This window comes from Phaenicophaeus curvirostris, chromosome 8 (genome assembly GCF_032191515.1).
Source record: "Phaenicophaeus curvirostris isolate KB17595 chromosome 8, BPBGC_Pcur_1.0, whole genome shotgun sequence".
Taxonomy (NCBI): Eukaryota; Metazoa; Chordata; class Aves; order Cuculiformes; family Cuculidae; genus Phaenicophaeus; species Phaenicophaeus curvirostris.
In genome coordinates this window covers 33830751-33849130 of record NC_091399.1, presented here as the reverse complement: position 1 = coordinate 33849130, position 18380 = coordinate 33830751, and the positions used below count along the sequence as shown (strand labels likewise).

The 18380-nt window shown below is 45.4% G+C and overlaps 1 protein-coding gene across 1 annotated transcript; it reads left to right on the top strand.

Moving 5' to 3' along the window:
• The first annotated feature begins 6181 nt into the window (after positions 1-6181).
• Positions 6182-18380, top strand: DHCR24 (24-dehydrocholesterol reductase). Its single transcript, XM_069863179.1, has 9 exons — positions 6182-6432; positions 9074-9229; positions 9650-9755; positions 9960-10078; positions 10169-10432; positions 11186-11329; positions 12180-12377; positions 13111-13289; positions 16108-18380. The coding sequence occupies exons 1-9, from the start codon at positions 6202-6204 to the stop codon at positions 16259-16261; spliced, it is 1551 nt and encodes a 516-aa protein (XP_069719280.1). The 5' UTR covers positions 6182-6201; the 3' UTR covers positions 16262-18380.

Sequence of the window (18380 nt, the reverse complement as noted above, 5' to 3'; positions counted from 1 at the left end):
ATCAAAAGGAGACGAGCAATGTGGAAGAGAGTAAAATGGCTTAACAGATACAGGCAATCAGCTTTTGACCTGATTTTTTACCGAGTTCTCTAGTGAAAAAGGGGCATTTCAGAATCACAGAATCACTAGGTTGGAAAAGACCCACCGGATCACTGAGTCCAACCATTCCCATCAGTCACTAAACCATGTCCCTCAGCACCTCATCCACCCGTCTTTTAGACACCTCCAGGGAAGGTGACTCAACCACCTCCCTGGGCAGCCTCTGCCACTGCCCAATGACCCTTTCCGTGAAAAAAAAATTTCCTGATGTCCTCTGCCTGAACCTCCCCTGGCGGAGCTTGAGGCCATTCCCTTTTGTCCCCTGTCACTTGGGAGAAGAGGCCAGCTCCCTCCTCTCTACAACCTCCTTTCAGGTAGTTGTAGAGAGCAATGAGGTCTCCCCTCAGCCTCCTCTTCTCCAGGCTAAAAAAACCCAGCTCTCTCAGCCGCTCCTCTAAGACTTGTTCTCCAGCCCTTCATCAGCTTTGCTGCTGTTCTCTGGACTCGCTCCAGAGCCTCAACATCCTTCTTGTGGTGAGAGAATGTGACAGTGAAGGCTTGTCAATCTCACTGGAGAAAAACACTGGAAGTTATTTTTCTGTACGAGTTAAATTTTTCTCCTGTTTTCAGCTCCCAGCAACTCTGCATGTGTGTTTAGCCTCCAGATGTACTTGTGGGCCCTTTTCCTCCAAATAAAGTTCGGACTTTAGTTGCCTTGGCCATCATCATTCTCTCCACCGGATGCTGTCACTCCATCACCTGTCTACTTTCATTTATTTCAACATTTTAAAAATTTCATGGACCCACTCACAAATGATGTAAACTGATAAAACTCTAGGCTATGCTCCAAAAACATCAATGTAACTGTAGGATCTAGCCCTTTGGGTTTACCTACCTATGCCAAAGGAAAGCAGAAAAGCTGTAAGCAGAGCCAAAAAGGAAAAGAACAGCTGGAAAAAAGCAGTTCAAAATGTTGGTTATGTAAGAGTTGTATAGCTATTATAGTTAACTAGCATAGCCTTCTCAGAAGCGAAGCAATAGCAGCCCGATCAGTTAATAATTAAGGGTGACAAAAATATGCCATTGTTCCAATAACAAGGAACCATATTAATCTCACTGAAGATAAAAGGAGACATACTTAATATGGCTCAGTGCTATGCTGATAGGCTGCAAATTTTCGGGTCCAGAAGCCTCGTGGTCAGGGGACAAACTCTCCTTTGTAAGGTTCTGAAATGCTGCAGCAGGAGCAGCTCATTGGACTTGTGCTCTTTTTCAGTGAGTTTCCTGAGCAAAGCTGGGAAAGGGGTAGCCCAGCTGGGCTGGATGCCAGGTTCCATCTTCCCTCTGGGACCAGGGTGCATCCCAAGTGCTTCCTGAGCAATATTATGAGGAGCGGCTGAGAGAGCTGGGGTTGTTTAGTGACAGGGACCAGGACAAAAGGGAATGGCCACAAGCTCCGCCAGGGGAGGTTCAGGCAGAGGACATCAGGAAAAAATTTTTCACAGGAAGGGTCATTGGGCACTGGAACAGGCTGCCCAGGGAGGGGGTTGAGTCACCTTCCCTGGAGTCGTCTAAAAGACGGTGGATGAGGTGCTGAGGGACATGGTTTAGTGACTGGTGGGAATGGTTGGACCCAATGATCCTGTGGTTCCTTTCCAACCTAGTGATTCTGTGATTAGTCCCAAATGCTTATTGGATGTTCCCACAGCATTTGCCACTCCAGGCAAGAGCAGACTGGAGGCAAGTGATGGGAGGAGTCCTGGAGACGTTCATCACCAACCGTAGTTCACAATAACCGTAACAAAATTCACCCTGGACACCTTGGAGGCCACTGGCACACATGTCCATTATATGGAGGGAAAAAGATATATTGTAAGTCCGAAATAACAAATTTAATGCACAGGGTGGGCCTTTCAGCAACTGCAGCTCCTTTCTGATGCCTAGTACAGTCAATGTCTTCAGGATCTCACTGATGGAATGAAACATGGAACCATAAGCACCTCTCTGACTGCTGCCTCTTCTCACTCTCAGACGTGCCCAGAGGGGCCATAGAGACAACTGATGGCTTCCCATGAGCTTACTCTCCTCCACTGAGGAATGCAGCCTTCCTCATTTTGTAGTTTCAGTGCTGGAACCCTAGGTCCTTCAGTAACCACCTCTTCATGCCAACTAGATTGCCACAGCCATTTCGGTTTTGCGCCTGAGGACACTGGCCCCAGTGACAATGAAGGGAGGGTTGAATTCTTTTCCCAGACTGGCTCTCTGTTTTGACAAGTGATTCTTTTTATAAATCCCAGACAGCGCGTCTTTTCACAGTCAGTTGTAAAGCTGGATTTGATACATGTCAGAGAAAACACACGAAAGCTCTCGCACATTCTGCAGCATGGGGGGTTTTTTTCAGCAGCTCTGTGAACGTGCTGACCGGCAGCTGACCTTGCGTCCTGATGCGACCCACAGCCACCAAAGGATGGAACCCATTCTGCCATCAATCATATTCCAAATTTCACTTCACACCCTACATCTGCTTCTTCCCAAAGCAACCACTGGGGTTCCACCAGCCGTCTACGATAACTCATTGCTGGAGGAATGGGGCCACACAACACGGCCAGTATGCAAGCGTATAGGGTACAGCTGAGGCATCCTTGGTTCCTGATCCTGCCTTGCAGCACCAGAGTTATTCCATTTCTTGGAGAAGCCCCTCCCAGTCCTTGAGAGGACAACGGGAAGGTGAGGCAGAAAGAGCAAAGCCACCATGAGGACTAAGTGTGCTGAGGAGGCTGGGCCACAGTCACCTGGAAGCCATCCTCTAGCACAGACGTTAAACGAGTAAGAACGTGTCATCCCTCTGGCATACTCTGGCAGTTGTTATGATACCATCAGTCTATAAAACAGCTGATGATATTAACCTGTATTTTTGCCTTTGAGCTAAAATTTGACATTTTTCTGAATGTAGGAGACGTCTCAAGATTCATTCAGCCCATACCCAGAAGGACATATGTCAACCTGCCAGTGTCCCCACACCACCCTACGTCCTCCAATGGCCTTTTCCTTCAAGCCGGCCAAATATACTTTGTTTTTCTCAGTAGAGGGAGCTTCTCACATAGCAGTTTGAACATCACATCCCTCAAACCCGCTGAAACCACATCCCATTTCTGGCAGCACCAGCTCTGTGCCAAACAAACATGCAGGAAACCTGGCAGCAGGTGACTAGAGAAACATACTCCCAACCCGTTGAAACCGCAGGATGGTGTGTTTATTGAATTAAGAAGGCTCACGGCTTTCCCAAAATTCTGGATTCAATTGTGTAACTATTACTGTTAAAATGCCCGTGCTTTTGACATCCTGGTACCACTCAGCAGCAGCTCCGTGGCAGCCAGTACCAGAGCTATGAGAGCCTGCATGAAAAAAAGAGCTTTTCTGTGCCTTTCTTTGGTTCTTCCGAATGCCTCTTGATGCTCTTCTTACAGAGACAGAAGTTTTCAGCCTGCTTTTGTCTGCAGCTCAAATGCTCTGTACATTATTATCATCTCCCTTTTAGCTGTCTCTTTAGACAAACAGCTGCATCTTTTCATTCTTTGTCCAAAAGCCTTTGCATAGTCACTACTAAATCCTGATTGGTAACAAACAGAATTGTGCACAGTATCAGCAGGGTGATCTGCGACGAGCTCTCACCAAGGAGATGGGTAGCTCTAGAGCAGTCAATGAGAGGCCCTGTTTCTGCTCCTGCACCTCACCTACACAGTGTGTGTGAGGTGAATGCCACCAGAGAGCCGATCCAGGCAGAAAAAAGATTGATCTAAGAAACAGTCCAATTCTTCAGTCAGAGTAATTCCCCAACCCACTTTACTGAGCGACAGCAGAGCATTTGTACTGCACAGCATGCCCAGAACAGCATGAGTGGGCGGATAGGATGGCAGGAGCAGGAGGGAGGAGAGGAAGGGAAGAGGACTGCTTTTTTAAGAAGCACTAGCAGCTTAAACAGAGTTTAAATGATAATTTAATTGAAGAGATGGGGTGGGGGCTAGTCTTACAAGGATACCAAGGGAATCTTAGCTTTTCAAACAAAATTTGCAGATGTTTTCCTATGCCTACATAGATCGTTGGATGACGTTTTGCTCACATCTAAAATAAAATTGAAAAACATCAGCATTTAAAACATCTGTCTTCCCTTCCCTCATCCCCTTCAGATTCCTGTATTTTCTATGCTTGGCATTGCTGGGAACACAGGCAATTTCACCATAATCTTCATGATGATTCACTCCTCTGTTTTAAAGCACAGTTTCACATCACAATCTTTGAGATCACCTACACCCTTCTTGCTGCCTAGAACCCTACAAAATAAAAGAATAAAATAATGTGAAAAACATTCTAAACACTTTTAATGGGTCTTTGTAAAAACAATTTCAAAACAGTATTCACAATGAAAGTATAAATATCCCCTTATGAATAAATGATGCCGTTGTCCAATAAGCCCTGCATTTGATCACACTCAGATCAAGAATAATTATTTAGCTCCTTCAGAGAGGTTAAAATAACCTCTCCTAGGGCATGGTACACTTATTTTTCCATGCATAATTTCAGTCAGCAGGCAAACTGGTAAATAAAAGCAGATTCCATCAACTTGCATGTAAGAAAGAAAAGAGCTAGTGGGCAGACTAGGCAAAAGCGCAACAAATATAATTTAGCCATAAATAAATTTGGGCTGGAAATCAGGAGACTGTTTTCAAACATCAGAGCAGGGGAGTTTCAGACCAGCTTTTTGACGAAAGCAGTGGGACGAAAAACAAACTGGGTCCAAAACCAAGCCTGCAAATGGTCTGGACCTTCCTGCAGCCATCCCTCCCAGCCTGGGGCTCCCAAGCATCTCCTGTGGTGGCTAAAGGCCAAAGTGACTACTTGTCCGGCTGACAAAGAGAAAGAGGCACCATCTGGCATGTCAGCATGCTACATCACTGGGGCAGCATCCTCACAAAACACCTGGACACCATATTCCTCTTTGAACCCAGAGGTACTGCAGCACTGTCTTCCTGCCACTCCAGGGCTCCTGACTGCACCACATCTCCTGGGGCAGCCACTGCCTGCTGGGCACCTCTGACACCATCCTCTCAAACAGCACGCTTCTCAAGGGAACTAAAGGGTTTAAGTTTTTAAAAAAAAAAGCCTGATCTTCCTCACACACTTGATACGTGTTCCTTCTTGCTGTTCAGTCGTTGAGAGTGGGAGGAATTTTCCACCAAGGTTTTAGAGAGCAAGCTGTTTTGGAGAGGGCTATCTCCTTCTGCCTTCTAGAAGCCAGACTGCACGGCACTTTTGAGTTTCTGTAGGAGACACCTGCACTCCCAGGTTCTCTGGTGACTGAAATGATGCCATGAGGACACCCAAGAGGGGCATGCAGAGGTGTTTTCCTCCTACCTCCCAATCCAAATGTACCACCATGAGCCTCTTGCCCAAAGGACACTGTTCATCGCAGCACCTTGACATGAGAGCTGCCAAGGGCTTGTCTGCAGTCCCACACCTCATCAACCATGACCGAGGGGGTCCCCTCTGCCTCAGGTCCTGTCCCCGGTCACGCACCTTGCCTCAGCCCGGCCATGGGGGGGTTTTGACCCATCCCCAGCTCGGCCCAGGGGTCTGACCCTGACCCACAACCCGGCCAGCCCTCACTGAGAGTCTCACCCTGCCCCACATCTCCTGCCTGGGGGTCTCACCCTGCCCCATATCCCTGCCTGGGAGTCTCACCCTGCCCCACATCCCTGCCTGGGGGGCTCACCCTGCCCCATATCCCTGCCTGGGGGTCTCACCCTGCCCCGTATCCCTGCCTGAGGGGCTCACCCTGCCCCACACCCCTGCCAGCCCTGCCCGGGGGTCTGTCCCCGCCATGCCCCCCGCTCCCCGCGGCTCAGGGCAGGCTCAGCCCCGCGGAGGCTCGGGGCCGGTCGGGATTGTTCGGAGGCTGTTGGGGGGTCGGGGGGGGGGGGAATCCCCTTTCCCGCAGCCAATGAGCGGCCGCAGCGCCTGGTCCGATCCGGGCGTCGCGCTGCGATTGGCCGCCCGGCTCCCCTCGGCCCACGGCGGCGGCCAACGGGCGCGGCGCGCGCGGGCGGGGGGCGGGGCCGGGCGCGAGGGCGCGAGGTCCGCGGGGCGAGCGGGGCGGCGGGCGCCATGTCGCCGGCGTGGTCGGTGGCGGCGGGGCTGGCGCTGCTCCTGCTGTGGGTGCGGCACCGCGGGCTGGAGGCCGTGCTGGTGCATCACCGGTGGGTCTTCGTCTGCCTCTTCCTCCTGCCGCTCTCCGTCCTCTTCGACGTGTACTACCAGCTGCGCGCCCGCGCCGTGCGCCGCCTGCACAGCGCCCCGCGCCTCCACGGCCAGAGGGTCCGGCACATCCAGGCGCAGGTGAGCGAGGGGAGAGTGAGGGGAGAGCGCGGTGCTCAATGCAGCCGCCCCAGGGGAGGGCGGGGAGAGCGGGGAGCTGGGCTCTTCTCCCAGGGGTCAGGGGACAGGGCAAGGGGCAGTGGCCTCGAGCTGCGCCAGGGGAGGGTCAGGCTGGACAGTAGGGAAAAATTTTTCCTTCTGCAAAGAAGAGCAACAAAGCTGGTGAAGGGGCTGGAGAACAAGTCTTAGAGGAGCGGCTGAGAGAGCTGGGGGTGTTTAGCCTGGAGAAGAGGAGGCTGAGGGGAGACCTCATTGCTCTCTACAACTACCTGAAGGGAGGTTGTGGAGAGGAGGGTGCTGGCTTCTTCTCCCGAGTGACAGGGGACAGGACAAGAGGGAATGGCCTCAAGCTCCGCCAGGGGAGGTTCAGGCTTGACATCAGAAAAAAGTTTTTCACGGAAAGGGTCATTGGGCACTGGCAGAGGCTGCCCAGGGAGGTGGTTGAGTCACCTTCCCTGGAGGGATTTAAAACACAGGTAGACGAGGTGCTCGGGCACCTCGTTTAGTGGCAGAGAGGAATGCTTGGACTGGATGATCCAAGAGGTCTTTTCCAACCTGGTGATTCTGTGTAAGGGAGTCTCTGTCCAATACTCGTAAGTTGGGCATCAGCGACCGCAAGTCCGGTTGCTGCCATCGCTGCCTCCTTGGAGATGCGCGGGGACCCCCTGTGTGTGTACGACCTGTGTACGTGTAACAGGAGGTGTCAGTCCTTGAATGGTGGGCGTAATGCCGTGGTTTCATACCGCTTACATCCTGCTTCTCGGCATTGTTAGCGCCAAGAGATGAGGCTCTGCGGGAGGGGAGCCCAGCCCATTCTGCTGTGCTGCACATGCACCCGGGGCCACGCAGAATCCAGCCTGGAATCTGGTAAAAGCAAACAGAAAGGGCAGCAGGGGGTTCTGCATCTGAAACTCCAAGTTGTGTCATCGGCAGCTGCAAGTCCGGGTGCAGCTGGGAGGCTGCTGTCATCGTAGCATCCTTGGAGATGGTACCTGTGCGTGTGTAACAGGGGGATGACAGTCTTTGAATGGCTGGCGTTTACATCCTACTGCTCGGCGTTGTTAGCGCCGAGAGATGAGGCTCTGCAGGAGGAGAGCCCGGCCCCTCCTGCTCTGCTGCTCGTGCTCCTGGGGCTGGGCAGAATCCAGCCTGGAATTAGGGAAAACCAAAAGAATAGGGCAGTGGGAGCTTCTGCCCCTGTGTAAGGGGAGGTCTTCATCTGAAACTCCTCTCGAAGTTGCAGCATCAGCAGCTGCAAGTCCAGGTGCTGGCATTGCAGCATCCTTGGAGATGGCACGGCGACTCCCTGTGCACATGGTACCTGTGCTTGTGTAATATGAAAATGTTAGTCTTTGAATGGTTGGTGTAATACCATGTTTTCATACCACTTACATTCTGCTTCTCGGCATTGTTAGCTCCAAGATTTGAGGCTCTGTGGGAGGAAAGCCCAACCCCTCCTGCCGTGCTGCCCGTGCCTGACACTGCCGTGCCCCCTGCGTGCCCAGAGCCAGGCATAATCCAGCCTGGGATCCAGGAAAAGCAAACGGAAAGGGCAGCAGGGTGTTCTGCTGCTATGTAGGGGGGAGGTCCCTCCATCCGAGACTCCTCTTGAAGTTGCAGCATCAACAGTTGCAAGTCTGTATGCAGCTGGGCAGCTGCTGTCGTCATAGCATCCTTGGAGATGTGCGGTGAATCTCCCTGTGCACACAGTTTGGGAACATACCTGTGCACACATGTAACGTGAAAATGTTAGTCTTTGAGTGGTTGGTGTAGTACCGTGTTTTCATACCACTTACATCCAGCTTCTCGGCATTGTTAGCTCCAAGAGATGATGGAAGAGGAGCCGAAAGTTCTCTTCCACACAGAAATGCAGAAGTCTTCAATGTTTCAGTGCTCTCTAGTACTTATGGTAATACTGTCACGTCTACTTCTGTTTTTTTCTTTGACTCTCGTGTTCGTTGCAGATGGATATTAATGTGCCCGGAGGTATTCTCTGAGGGTTTGGAGTTGTTTTTTTATCACCAGCTGTAGTAGCAGCTGAGCTTTGAAGAAAACGCTACAATTGATGTTTGTTCTCCAAACGTTAACCACAGTGGCTTTGCAAAATTTGTGGATCACACATACGGCTTACACATTTTCCTTCTCAGCTTTTCTCTTTGCCCATTCATTTTCAGGCTCAGGCTGTTTTTAGGTGTGTTTGGGAGGAGGCATTGTCTCATTAATCTTCATGGAACCAGCATTATTTATGGCAGTGATAGTACCTCCCTTCAAGTATAGGTTTACCTGTGGATTTTTAAAACCTTCATTCTGGTTTTCTGAATCTCATCTCCAAAAGCGACAGGGTATTAGAAATGCTTCTTCTACATAACTAGACACTTCTGGTGGTGTTTTATTTAGAAGCTCAGAAGTTTCTCTGCTGAGAGACTCCCAAAGCATCACTACTCAAAAGAGACATCCAGGCTTCATTACTTGCAGGCGACATGTATGTAGAAGAGTAACTGTATTTCTGAATGTTTTTCCACAGCAAGGGAATAATGTTTCTGGTATACGTTATTGACATGTATGTGCCTTACAGCCTCAGTTCAGTTGTTATCTCTTGCAGGTTCGGGAATGGAAAAATGAAGGCAGCAAAAGATACATGTGCACCGGCCGGCCTGGCTGGCTGACTGTGTCACTTCGTGTTGGAAAGTATAAGAAGATTCATAAGAACATCATGATCAACCTAATGGATGTTCTGGAAGTGGACAGTGAAAGACAGGTAACAAATTCATCACAAAGCTTTCATGATAATGAAGTTTACAGCATGTTTTTAGCTGAAAGGGAGATTAGATTCCATAGAGAAGTAAGGATTTTCGTAGCAATAGACTTACCAAATTTCAGATTTTAGAATGTGTGCTTGGATCATTCTATCCAAAACAACGCCATATGGAATTACTTTTATGTGCTGAAGTCTAAAAGACCAGATTGATTTTTGGTTTGGGGGAGCAATGAAATGTTGAGGTAGAGGAGGAATCACTAAACAGTTTCAACTATTTTTAGTTGTGCTCTTAGGAAAGCAAGTCTCTGAATTCCGGTAACAGATGGAAGTACAAACCAGTTAGCCAGGTTTTGTCATTGTCAGCGCTGAATACTTAATTTATGTTTGGCGGAGGAAAATGGAGTTTCTTTCTTTTTTTAGGTTGTTCGCGTGGAACCTTTGGTGACCATGGGCCAGTTGACTGCACACCTGAATCCCATGGGCTGGACTATTCCTGTGGTACCAGAGCTTGATGATCTTACAGTAGGTAAGGGTTGTTGTGATGACAAGAGACTCCCTGATTTTGCTGCGTTTTCATTCTGTTGTGGTATTCATGTTATAAGCACTTCATTGTTTGATTGGTTTGGTTTGGTTTTTTGTGTACAGAGCTTAAAAGTGGGGTTTTGTTCTCATAAACCAACTTCATTTTGGAGCATATTTCATCTGATTTGTTACGTCCTCTCTTGATAAGGTGGCCTGATCATGGGAACTGGCATTGAGTCTTCATCCCATATCTACGGACTTTTTCAACATACCTGCGTGGCCTATGAACTTGTTCTTGCTGATGGAAGCCTTGTGAGATGTTCACCAGTAAGACAAAATGTTATTTTGCTATCATTTACAATGTCGTTGACAATTATCGGTATGGATATATGATTTAGTATGACGTACTTTTTGCAGACTGAAAATTCAGACCTATTTTATGCAGTGCCTTGGTCTTGTGGTACTCTGGGTTTCCTGGTTGCAGCAGAAATAAAAATGATTCCTGCCAAGAAATATGTCAGAATACATTATCAGCCCGTGAGAGGACTGCAGAAGATTTGTGAGAAGTTTACTGAAGAATCTAAGAAAAAGGAGAATAGCTTTGTGGAAGGACTGATGTATTCTTTGGAAGAAGCAGTCATCATGACAGGAGTCTTGACTGATGAAGCTGAGCAAAGCAAGGTAATGGAAGAGGAGTTTCTCACAAAGGAAAGATACCCTCAAAATAGCTGAAGCTGTACTATATGCCAGTATAAAACCAGAGTCCTTATAAAATTGGAACGAAATCTTAAATGAGATTAAAAGTTAGATCTGTCCATCAGAATATTTTAAATAGCAGCTCTGTGTTAGTACAGCAGAGTCTGTACTTTTAAGTCTCTTCAGCTGATAAGAAATGACCCCCTGATTTTATTATTCTAGCAAATAATTTAGCCTTTTTATGGCAGTAGCTAAGGAGGAAGAGAAGTACATTTTCTCATACACAGAACAATACTGTTTTAAACTGCAATCACTCAGTGAATCTTTTCCCAGCTGTCTTTTCGTAGAGTTAATATTGGTCCAATATATCAGGGACATTTACAGGAGGGACATGGTGCCTGTTCACTGCATCCCTCAATCTGGTTGGTTCTTTCTACGGTAATAAGACTTTGTTTGGGTTAATGATGGGTTGAGAGATCAGTATTTTAGGAATCCAGTTCTGTCACATCCATGGACTCTTAATTATCTTATAACGGTCAAGCCTTAGCAAGCATTATTTAAATTAAGCCTTGATGGCGAAAAAGGTGAGAAGGAGCTATGCATGTGGAGGAACTCTCACAGAAGGTATAACATTGATTCTTCACAGTAAAGGGCTTCGGGGATGTACTTAATCTTGTCTAGTAAGGTGTAACTGTTATCTGTGTTGGTGTTCGCTAATGAATGCATGTTTTCTTACAGATAAACAGAATTGGCAACTACTACAAGCCTTGGTTCTTTAAGCATGTGGAGAAGTATTTGAAAGCTGACAGGACTGGAATAGAATACATTCCCTCAAGACATTATTACCATAGACATACACGCAGTATCTTCTGGGAGCTCCAAGTAAGATCAGTTGCAAAATTAAAGTAACATGTGCAGGAGCGAGCATACTCTGCTCTTTCCCACTGTAGGCACAATGTACCTTGTTCCCCTTGGCCACAATTCTTAATTTCTGTTCTAGTGCTTTTCTGAATTTAGAAATTAAGTACGTATTTCAGCTGTAAGTTTTACAGCTACTAAGCAATTTCCAAAGGCAGACAGTGGAAAAAACATGAATGTGAGATCAAAGCTGAAAGCTTGTCCTGCTTAAACTCAGAATACTAATTGTATAGTAAGGTCTTACTTTGAATTTCATAACTCTGTTTGTTGTCATGTGCATTTACACAGCACTTTGTTTGGCATTCTGAAAGATCATTGCTGCGTTTTGAATCTCTGGAGTGAGATACTGGATCCGTGCAGCTCCCAGAGAATTTAAACAGGATTTGGCTGTGCAGGAAGTAGTGAAAATTTTTCAGCTTTAAAATTAATTTAAGACCTGTTCTTTTGTGTGTTTGTTCTTGCAAGAGATGTGTAAGTTTAGCTTCTTAAGTGCTCCTTCCTTAGCTGATTTAAGGTAATAGTCTATTGTTCTCTCAACTTAATGCTCTGAAAGTATTCAGGGCTGGGTGTGTTGTGGTTCATATGGCTGAAAATAATTCTTGTAACCAGAGGAGGCTTAGGGCAGAGCTGTGTTGCTAGTTTCAGTGCAGGCATCTCATATTTGTTGATATTTGAATTGTAATAGTTTAGCAAAAGTATCAGCAGTTAAATTTCTTGAAAATCAGGCTTAATATTGCTCTGAGGATTCTGTAGTATTGTCTTTTGGTTCACTTACACATTCTTAAGTCAAACTTTTTTTCTTTCCTCTTTAAAGGATATCATTCCTTTTGGCAATAACCCTATTTTCCGTTACCTGTTTGGCTGGATGGTTCCTCCAAAAATATCTTTGTTAAAGCTTACCCAAGGAGAAGCTATTCGGAAGCTGTATGAGCAACACCATGTTGTACAGGACATGCTGGTCCCAATGAAGAGCCTTAGCAAATCTATCCAAACCTTCCATCAGGACCTTAATGTAAGATCACGTGTTTACAGTGCAATGAGTCTTGGACTGTGTGTAATAAGAACTGTGACTATCCATCTTAAGGCATAATAGTCTGCTTGTGTAAAAGGTCATTATCGTATCCTGGGGAGTACCGTGCTTTGCGAGTCTGTGGTGCAAGGCTGCAGAAGAAATTAACACAGGTTTCTGAAAAAAAGGAATTAAAAAAACTTAGGTTCAAACTTCTCTTAAAGGCAAACACTTCTAAAGCATTTTATCACTTAGTAAAACTTGAACTGATTTTTCTTTCACTTAGAATAACCAGCAATTCACTAAAAAACAACTGTGGGAAATAATTTCCCTTTCTTGCTTTTATTTCTGAATTTCTTGTAGTTAGCGTAAGGAGTGCAAACTTGGCAATTTCAATTTTAGACTGACCTGGAAAAGAAAACTCTTCGTTGTGTTTTTACTCAGAATGTTTATTTAGTTGGGGCTTTGGGATCAGGGATGGTTTAGGTTTTGTTTCCGCTTCAAATATTTAAGGGACCCGAGGTGTAATTCTAGGAGGACACAGCATGTATTCTAAGCATCTCAATCTATTTGTGTTATGGTCATTAGAAAGTGCAGCTAAGAACCACAGTGAGACAATTGGAAAGGAAGAGCTGTGTAAGTTTCAATCCCAAACTGTAAAGAAGTTCCAAGAAGAGATAGCTTAATTGAATGTTTTGTTAAAAATAAGTGGTAAAGTGTTTTCTTGCCTCTGCAGGTGTACCCTCTTTGGTTATGTCCTTTCATATTGCCCAATAATCCTGGTATGGTCCACCCAAAAGGAGACGAAGCAGAACTCTATGTGGATATAGGAGCTTATGGAGAGCCCAAAAGGAAACAATTTGAAGCCAGGGCTTCAATGAGACAAATGGAAAAGTTCGTAAGAAGTGTGCATGGGTAAGGATCTCACTCCTTAGAATAGTAATAATGCCATGTAATTTACATGCATGCAGTTTGGTCACAGTTACTTAATCCCACAGCACTTTAATTAGTAATTTTAATTACTAACTTTAATGTTATGATTTTTAAGTATCATTTCACTTAATTATTTGATTGCAAAACCAACCACATGAGCACACTGGCTGAAATTCTTGCAGTGTATTTGGAAGTTGAGCAGCTTTGGGTCACCTGCGCATCCCATCAGCTTCAGGCTGCTCTGCAAGTCGTCTCTTATGCAACAAAAAACTTCTGTGCAGAATGACCTCAGCAGATCTGTGCTGACTGTATCTAAACCAGTTGCTGCCCAGAAGCTGATAGTGTGGGCCAGTGACCGCTCTCAGCAGGGCTGGCTGGCCCAGCCCTTGGGAAGGCAGCTGCTGACCTTGCATACTGAGGCTGAATTGTTTCAAGGCTGGTTCAGAGCAGGGGCAGAGCAAATGCTGTTTTGGCTGCAGTTGGCCACAGACCCTTCAGGAATCCCACAAGCTGTTAAAGTTTGGACAGCTTCCTTGCTTGCCCTTGGGACTGATCTGCTTCCTGCAGTCCTTGTGGCGTCATGCTGCAGTCTGCCCTGTCCTTGCGCTGGTTTGTCCTTGCATGAGGAGGCCAGCCCTGACTCTTCCCTGCCGTCCCTGTGCAGTATTATGAGTCTTCCTCCCTCACAACTTGTCCTTGCATAGCTTCCATTCCCCTGCCCTGATTCTTACTACATAGGACCACGGTAGGTGTGAGATATGTGCCCACCATCTGTCACAGACTCGTGCCAGCCCAATTTGCTGTAGTAGTGTCAGTGGAGAAGCAGTTACGGACTTGTTTCTCAGGAACAAAAACAACTACGTGCTATTTTTACACCATCAGTATAATTTATCCACATTTCTGTTTTGACCCACTTCTCAGTCTAACAATGATTATGTCCCATGTGGTTGAGGAACAATGGTGAGTGCTTGGAGGTGATCTGGAGAGTGTAAATGACTTTTAGCTGCAATAAATGATCTGCAAAAGAAGGAAACAACTGAAAATCAGTTTTAACCTTTTTTTAAATTAACTTGAAATGAAGCTTTTCATTTAAAGCTCTTTACTAACAAAATTTTGTCTCTTCTCTACCTGTCACTTGGAAATGAACAATGGATAAATGCTTAATGTTATAGTTTTGTAATCACACACAACAATAGACCTTTTATGTAACAGTTCTATTGCTGTATTCTGATGCTGGTGGCATTTTAGAGAGCACTGTAAGGAAGAGTCCACAGCTAAACAATGATTTCATTTGTTTTTGTAAGAGGACCTTTGTTATGCTGTGCTTCATTTACAATATAAATTCATCATCTCATTCTGCTCTGATTTGGTAGGCTTTTGCTTTCCCAGTTGTACGAGGTGGAACATAAAAACTCGCGAGACCGTGCCTGTGACTCTCTTTATTTAACAAATTAAGAAAATCAACTAAGATTACCTTCAAAACAGTTCCCTTCTGAGTTGACACACAGCTGCATCCAATGCTGCCAACATTCACAGCAATTCCACAGATATTTTCTGAGAGGCTGTTGAGGATCTCTGCTGTTTCGTGCTTTCACATCTTTTGCCAACACAAATGGGCTCCTTTGAGCACCAACGGGATCTTTGGGAAGGGGGAGTCAGGTGTGGCCAATAGGGTGGGTGCTCAAGCACAGGGAAGTTGTTACTACCTAAAAACTGCTTCACAGACAAAGTGTTGTGGGCAGGTGCACACTAGCACTTTCCAGTCGAGGGTAATTTCAACACGTGTCGTGTATTTCAACACGACCATGTGTACTGAGTGAAGAGATTGAGCTGAGCCTTGTCTCACTGTGACAGGTTAGAGCGTGTTCTGTAACTATCTCTTTGTCTCTCCCCTCCTCTCAGTTTCCAGGCTACAGGGTTAGTCTCAGGAGGTTCTATGTTGGACCTCATGTTCTCAATATCCAGTTCAAAAGGATCTTAAAAAGTCGAAGAACATTTTGCTACATCTGCCTTGAACACATATGGGCTAATATGAGACACCATGGCTGTACCTCCATGGATCATAAGAAAGCATGCAGGAAAAATGCTTGCTGTTTTTTGAAGCTGAAATTAAAAGGGTTTGAATACAGGAAAAAGGAAAGGAGGCTTTCAAAAGCAGTTAGAAAAGTATTTGTCAGGGAGTATCTAGATTGCACAAGGGAGTTGGTGCAAGAGGCCAGACTCTTGATTTGAAGGAACTACTGAAGCTCTCTCTAGAGTTGTGTTTCTGTCAACACAAGTTGTCAGAATACAAGTTGTCAGAAGATTCGGTTGCACGTGGTTAGGATGTCTAAACATGAACCACTGCTTTATATGTACTTTCTAGTCCTTCCTTTTCTCTTTGTTGTAGCAAAACTAATAGTTAAAGTATCGATGCATTGATGGCTAAAGGAGTGTTCTGAACCCTATTTTAAAAGCAAATTATTTTAATTGCTTTCTTTTGTCATCATTCCCTTCACCAGAATGACTGTAGCAATATTCTGATGGTTTTGCCATTATGTGTTATTTCCTCTTGGAAGAGACATCATGGTAATGTTAAATCCACAAGGTATAATTGGCCAAGCGTCCCAGCATAATCCATGAGAGCAATTGTATATGTTTGTTTTTAAAAAGCTTTATAGATGTTGTTTTTTTAAAAATATTTGCCATTCACAACTTGCCCTGAATGCTTTTTATAAGTACTCTATTTCAAATCTTGTGGCACAATTGGTCCTGAATCTCTGTCTCTTTTTTTTTTTTCTCCCTTTCTTTTTCTCTCCAGTTTCCAGATGCTGTATGCAGATTGCTATATGACCCGTGAGGAGTTCTGGGAGATGTTTGATGGTTCGTTATACCACAAGCTGAGGGAGCAAATGAATTGCAAGGATGCCTTTCCAGAAGTATATGACAAAATCTGCAAAGCAGCGAGGCACTGAGCCTGGATGATCTAATCAAGCAATCAGGGAAAGATGAATTTACATATAGCTAGTCAGTATATCCTTTTTAAAAAAAGCTTTATTGCTCTCCAAATAAGCTCATTATTGTTGATGTTTAAGGATATGAATTCCTGCTTTATAAATTTGTGTTTAGTATTTCTTTGTATGCTTTAAAACCAATTTTCCAAACTCGAAGTGATTGTTTTTAAGAAATCTTAAGTGCTAGCCTTTGTATCTAATGTTGTGGCATAGGTGAATTCACCTATTTCCAAGCATAAAAACGTAATTGGCAAGGATGAAGATACTGGAGTTCCACCAGCTGTGTACTATAGCTACGTTTAACATTACTTCTGAAAATGGTAAGGAGGGCTCAGAAATAAGTGCCAAAGCTGAATGCATAATCAAATTAATCCTGATGTGAAAAACATCTGCCTCCAGTCAGGAACCTGTAGGACAGCTTAGCAATGATTCCATAACCTTCGGGATGAACCACACTGCGTGATGTTGCGTGGCACTCTAGTGCTTGGGTTGTGCTGTCCTGTAATCTCAACAGAGCAGTTCAACTCCCTGACAGTGGCTTCAGACTCAAAACTGAGCATAGAGGTGGGAAGAAAATACTTTTTACTTGTGCCTATCAGATTTGTACTGATTTTGATTTATGAAGTGTGAGTGGATGTAGGTTTTCGGTACTTTTTAGTTGGTTAACAGTGCACTGGTATTTGTGGCAAAATGTCGATGTTCTGGCTCCAAAAAATTGCTGCTATTTCTTATAGACGAGTTTTAATTTCAGTTTTTATTTGTCGTGGGTCAGTTTATATGGACTTTTGGTTTGGTTTGGTTTGTTTTCAGGGTGGAGGTGGTTGTTGCTTAATTTCAGTGCCTTATAAATACTCAGTTGGAGGGAGACATTGGTTATGTCAGACCATTCTGTCCTGGCCGATAGGAAAAGGAAGTCAAGGCTTTATTTATATGAGGTTTGTTGGAGCAAGTGGCTATGGATAAGAACAGCTCTGGTTGCGAATCTTGAAACACACAGGCTTTGGTTCTGACTCGAGTGACATTTTTGCTTTTCATTTTAGCTGGATAGGCTTTGTAAAAGGACTGTTTCAGTCACCTGGAGAGGAAATCAACAGCAAGTACTGTTCAGTTCCCCACTTTGCTGCTTGCTGGTGAAGGCAGTGCAGTCGCGCACTTCACACAGTCAAGGGTAGAAGTGTGGAAATCTTTTGACCCTGTAGCCAGAAACACGGTTCCAAACCCATCCCGTGTCTGGTCCAAGCAATACTTTAAATTGTTACTTGAAACCTTACTGAGCTCGGGGGCAAAGAATGTAATTTTTATGAGGCTTGGGTCAGGGACAACGTGCAGAACTTTTTTAGCAGTTACCAGTGGGAGGCGATGCAATTTTATACAAGTGCTAAACCAATGATTTTATTTATTGATAGATGGATGTTTATGATCCAGATGAAACCAATGATAAAGCAGTAACAAGAATAAGCTTGGCCTGTTACTCAGTGATGCATGCTGGGCAAGTTGTGTGCAAATAAGGTACCCCTTAAAATCCTGCGTAGGGACTGGCAGCAGCAGCCGCCGCGTGCCAAGGGGAGACACAGCCAGTGCAGGGTGCCCGCAGCGCCACCCAGGCCGTGGGGCTGGGCAGGAGGTAGAGCTGTGTCTGTGATCCAGGAATGTCTGCTACACCGTTCCAGGCTTTGGGGTACGTGGGAAGGCAAACATTGATTCTCGGGGTGTAACCTGCCTTCCTGCTTCTGTGAGGGAAGTAGCACAAGAGCCATTTCCTTGTCTCTGGGTTAGGCCGGTGCTTGTAAGATAATTGCACAGAGCAAGAATGGGTTCGGTTAGCTTTTAAAGGTCGGTGTTAGAACAGTTAGAGGATATGCAAATACTTCTACTTAGGCTGTGTTTCTCTCATTTACGTACTGATGATCTTTAGGTATGCACTGTATTTGGTTTTTCACTACTTCATTTATTGGCAAACTTTGTATGATGCGATTGGGTACTGTAACTGTATCAGTCACACATGCACACGTATAATTGCTCTTATTTTTTGGTTGTACGGGCTGTTTAAAATAAAGAACTAGCCAGCATACTCTTCACA

Coding starts and splice junctions, on each gene's coding strand:
- DHCR24 (XM_069863179.1), top strand. CDS start 6,202: ATGTCGCCGGCGTGGTCGGTGGCGGCGGGGCTGGCGCTGCTCCTGCTG. Junction 9,230..9,649: donor AAGTGGACAGTGAAAGACAG/GTAACAAATTCA, acceptor TTCTTTTTTTAG/GTTGTTCGCGTGGAACCTTT. Junction 12,378..13,110: donor CCTTCCATCAGGACCTTAAT/GTAAGATCACGT, acceptor TTGCCTCTGCAG/GTGTACCCTCTTTGGTTATG.